At 45.0% G+C, this 3,782-nt stretch overlaps 1 protein-coding gene across 1 annotated transcript; it reads right to left on the bottom strand.

Moving 5' to 3' along the window:
• Positions 1-801: 801 nt before the first annotated feature.
• LOC543303 (thioredoxin H-type-like) lies at positions 802-3,502 on the bottom strand. The gene is made up of 3 exons (NM_001427978.1): positions 3,258-3,502; positions 1,315-1,437; positions 802-1,225 (listed from the first exon to the last, which is right to left on the bottom strand). Exons 1-3 carry the CDS (start codon positions 3,381-3,383, stop codon positions 1,091-1,093), a joined length of 384 nt encoding a protein of 127 aa, NP_001414907.1. The 5' UTR covers positions 3,384-3,502; the 3' UTR covers positions 802-1,090.
• Positions 3,503-3,782: the final 280 nt, after the last annotated feature.

Genomic DNA, 3,782 nt, shown 5'->3' with positions numbered 1-3,782 from the left:
GCTTAACAGTCTTTGAATCCATCATATCCACCTTTGTCCGAAACCCCTAGCCCTCATTATGTGGACGCGGACACTGTCGAAAGCCTTCTGGAAGTCGAGTTCCAAAACAAAACAATCATTGGTTTCTTCCTTCTCTTTGTTTGTTGCACTAGCTCCGCTGCCGAAGCAAAAAAAAAGTTTTCGACAATGCATCGACCTGCTTGGAAATCAGAATGCAAGGGGTGTACCAGAATGGGGATTCTTCATTGTAAATGGATTGCGAGGACCTTGGTGGCTAGCTTGGGGATACTGTGTACCAGAGAGATGGGCCTGAAGTCTCTGATATCCATCTCAGCCTCCTTCTTTGGCAATAAAACTATGGTGGCAGAATTGATCCCGGGCAGCTCCGCGGTGTTTTCATGAAATTCTCTGAAGAAGAAGCCGTCGGGGCCTGGGCTTCTGTTACCCGGTGATCGGTTGATAGCATCAACAATCTCAGTCTCAGCTCAGGAGATAGGTTCATCCAACATACTAATGTCGAGTTGATCATACAAATTTGCGGTATCAATAACTGGAAGAGATAAGGACTCCTGCCCAAACAAGCTTGTGAAGAACTGCACAGCGATAGTCAGTTTTACTGAATTCTCATAGTGCTGTATGTCATCCCTCATCAGCACTCTAATTCTGTCTTTTTCTGGAGTGGCAATTTGCAGCGGCGTGGAAGAATTGCGTGTTTTCATCTCCCAACATACGATCTCTCATCTTTGCTCGTCGTCTCCACATGCTAGTTCGCCACAGAATCAGGCTGTTGACACAGATCAAGAATCAAGAGAGCAACAATGTATAGGCTTGAGATGACATGGATTCAAGTATCATAGCATTTTCACATGCTAATCACTTGGGATATCACAATAGCCATAGCCTATAGCCGAACAACTGAATTCGATCAGCTCCTTACGAAAATCAACCATTTACCGAATAAAGTCACACTTGATTCACCATTATCCATAAACCAACAAGTAACAAGCAGTACACAGGATATAAGGTGCCATTAGAGGCACTACTTGTTGAGCGGCAATTTTATTTAGGCGAATGCTACTCCGGTAGGTGATTACTGGGCCGCGTGTAGCCCAACCTTGGTCGTCAGTTCCTCCTTGATAGCTCCGACAACCCTGTCCTTGACATCTCCTTCCTTCATGAACAGGAAGGTTGGCATGGCCTCCACGCTGAATTGCTCAGCAATGGGCTGTTTAAACAACACAAAAGGCTTTGTTAGTAACACAGCTCTGAATCTGTACGAGGATACTCTGTAACCAGCGCTGTCAGTTCCATTACCTTCAGTTCATCAACGTCGACCTTGAGGAAAACAGCAGCTGGGAACTTCTTGGCGAGATCAGCGAAAATTGGAGCCATAATGCGGCATGGTCCGCACCATGATGCAGTGAAGTCAATCACCACCTGTTACAGAGAAAACAAGGTTAACATGACGATGACCTATACTGGAGTTAACAAGTGTGCCTAATTCAAAACAGCACCATAATGCTATTGCTAATTCAAAACCATAAAAGCCTATACCAGAGCTTGCAATCCCAGTTATAATCTACTACTCCCTCCGTCCAGAAATACTAGTCATCAAAATGGATAAAAAGAGATGTATCTAGAACTAAAATACATCTAGATACATCCCTTTTTATCCATTTCGATGACAAGTATTTCCGGACGGAGGGAGTACCTCTGTAAGCTAATACAAGACATTTTATTAGATCACTAAAGTAGTGATCTAAAACAGCTTATATTAGTTTAAAGAGGGAGTACATTACATTGCTGTGATTGTTCCAGAATTTCTGAGTTGAAATTCCATGAAAAGTTTGTTAACTCCCCGGCAAAGGATACATTACAAACTAAATAATAATAATCATATGAAGTCATGGTTCAGGGTTTCCGTGAGTTAACACGATCATTCTTACTATACAAACTTGAATAGACGCGATCTAGATACAAAATATTGGTGCAAATTTGTAGCAGTGCCCAAAAGGGGATAATTGCAAGCAGTTCCTACAATCTGAAAAGGAAACAACAAAAGGACTCTCCAATCTCCATCCAACACCACAAAACTCGTGAGGCAGCACAGCGCAGAAGAAGTGTTGCAAAATTATGTAAAGAGATATGCCATCAAGACGTGTTTCAATATATACACCATTACACAGGATTGAGGCAAACAATACACACATGTTCTATCACAACATAATATCAACACATGGCAGTGGTTTCAGACGATTCAAAGAAAAGAACAAAGACCTTGAAAAGTGAGGTGCCCTCTCTGCGCTACAATATGTCAAATATGACGCCATGAGATTTCTCCGCGACCTACTGGGGTATGACTAACTATCTTAACAAAGCCCTGACGTGCAGCTAACTAGTGCACACGGTCTAGACCTGAAACTGTCTGTTTTTGCTGCAGTTTTTCCTAGTGACAAATTTTAGATCCCGGCATCCCTGAGATCGGGGAAACAAAATGGCACCAAATATTCTCTCTGAATAATCCAACATACAGTAATCCAACTCCCTTAAGCAAAAAAAAAAAGAAGAACTTTCATCTCCATCCATACACCACAAAACTAGTGAGGCAGCACAATGCGGAAACAATGCTACTATAAGAGTCATCTAAAGAGCTGTGCCATCCGCATCATGAAAAGATGTTCTATTGCAGCATAACCAACACTGGTTTCAGACAAAGAAAAGGGGAAAAAAAGATCTTGCAAATAAATAGAGGTGGCCCCCGCTACAATGTCTCAAATCTGATGCCATGAAATCTTTCTCCGCCCTACTGGAAGTGTGACCAACTGGCTTAACGAAGCCCTGACGTCCAGTTGAGTACCACTACCAGTACACACGGTTAAGAAGTACTGAAACTGTCTGCTACCGCTGCAATATTTTCAGTCACAAATATCAGATCCCCGGCAGCCCTACGATGGGGGAAAAGAAACTGATACCAGTATATGCTCTTCGAAACATCAAACAATCCAACCTTACTAAGCAGAAATTCGTCCTCGGGTGGCCGCTACATGTAAAAACTCATTCACCAAACAGTAATTACTCCTATGTTCGAGATTCGGCTGACTGAAACAAACACAGACGCTCCACGGCTCGAGCAGGATCTGAAAAATAAAAACCAGCGCCTAGGGCATCCGCGTTCCTGCCGCTTTGCAGAAGCGGGGAAGGGGAGGCAGAGGGGGAGAACGGAACCAATCAATCAGGAGATAGATAGATGCGTATACCAGCTTCTTGGCGGCGTTGGCCTCCTCGATCTGCATGGTCCACTGCTCCAGGCTGTGGACGGAGATCACCTCCCCCGCCCCTACCGCCGCCGCCGTCGCCGTCGCCGTCGCCGCCGACGCCGCCATCTCTCTCTCTCTCTCTCTCTCTCTCTACTGGGCAAGCACCGCTTATTTCTCACGCGCACTTTGTTGTTGCCTTGTGGGCTCTGTCTCGAATCCCGGCTCGCCTCCCCAAATATATTGTCTTTGTCCGGCAGGAATCGGATTTTATCCTGCGGGGCGGCGTTCGCTATGACGAATATACCCTTTTCTCCTGCGCGAAATTACGGCGGAGCCACTGCGGGCCGTAGCTATCCGGACTGGGACTGTTGAACGGTCAGATGGGCGTGTCAGCGTGTGCATTCAAACGGGCGGGCCACCTGAGGGATGTGTGAACAGCTTGTTAGAGTCGTACTCGCTCCGTTTCTTTTTACTCTGTATATAAGATTGAGGTAAATATATCCATGGTCTTAGAACTTGTATTGG

Source organism: Triticum aestivum, chromosome 1B (genome assembly GCF_018294505.1).
Source record: "Triticum aestivum cultivar Chinese Spring chromosome 1B, IWGSC CS RefSeq v2.1, whole genome shotgun sequence".
Classification (NCBI taxonomy): domain Eukaryota; kingdom Viridiplantae; phylum Streptophyta; class Magnoliopsida; order Poales; family Poaceae; genus Triticum; species Triticum aestivum.
The sequence above is the reverse complement of the archived record's forward strand: the minus strand, read 5'-3'. Positions and strand labels throughout refer to the sequence as shown.

Excerpts from the sequence above, each read along its gene's own strand:
- LOC543303 (NM_001427978.1), bottom strand. The coding sequence starts at position 3,383 with ATGGCGGCGTCGGCGGCGACGGCGACGGCGACGGCGGCGGCGGTAGGG. Across the intron at positions 1,438-3,257 it reads CCAACGCCGCCAAGAAGCTG|GTGGTGATTGACTTCACTGC; the intron begins GTATACGCATCT and ends TCTCTGTAACAG. Across the intron at positions 1,226-1,314 it reads TCGACGTTGATGAACTGAAG|CCCATTGCTGAGCAATTCAG; the intron begins GTAATGGAACTG and ends TTGTTTAAACAG.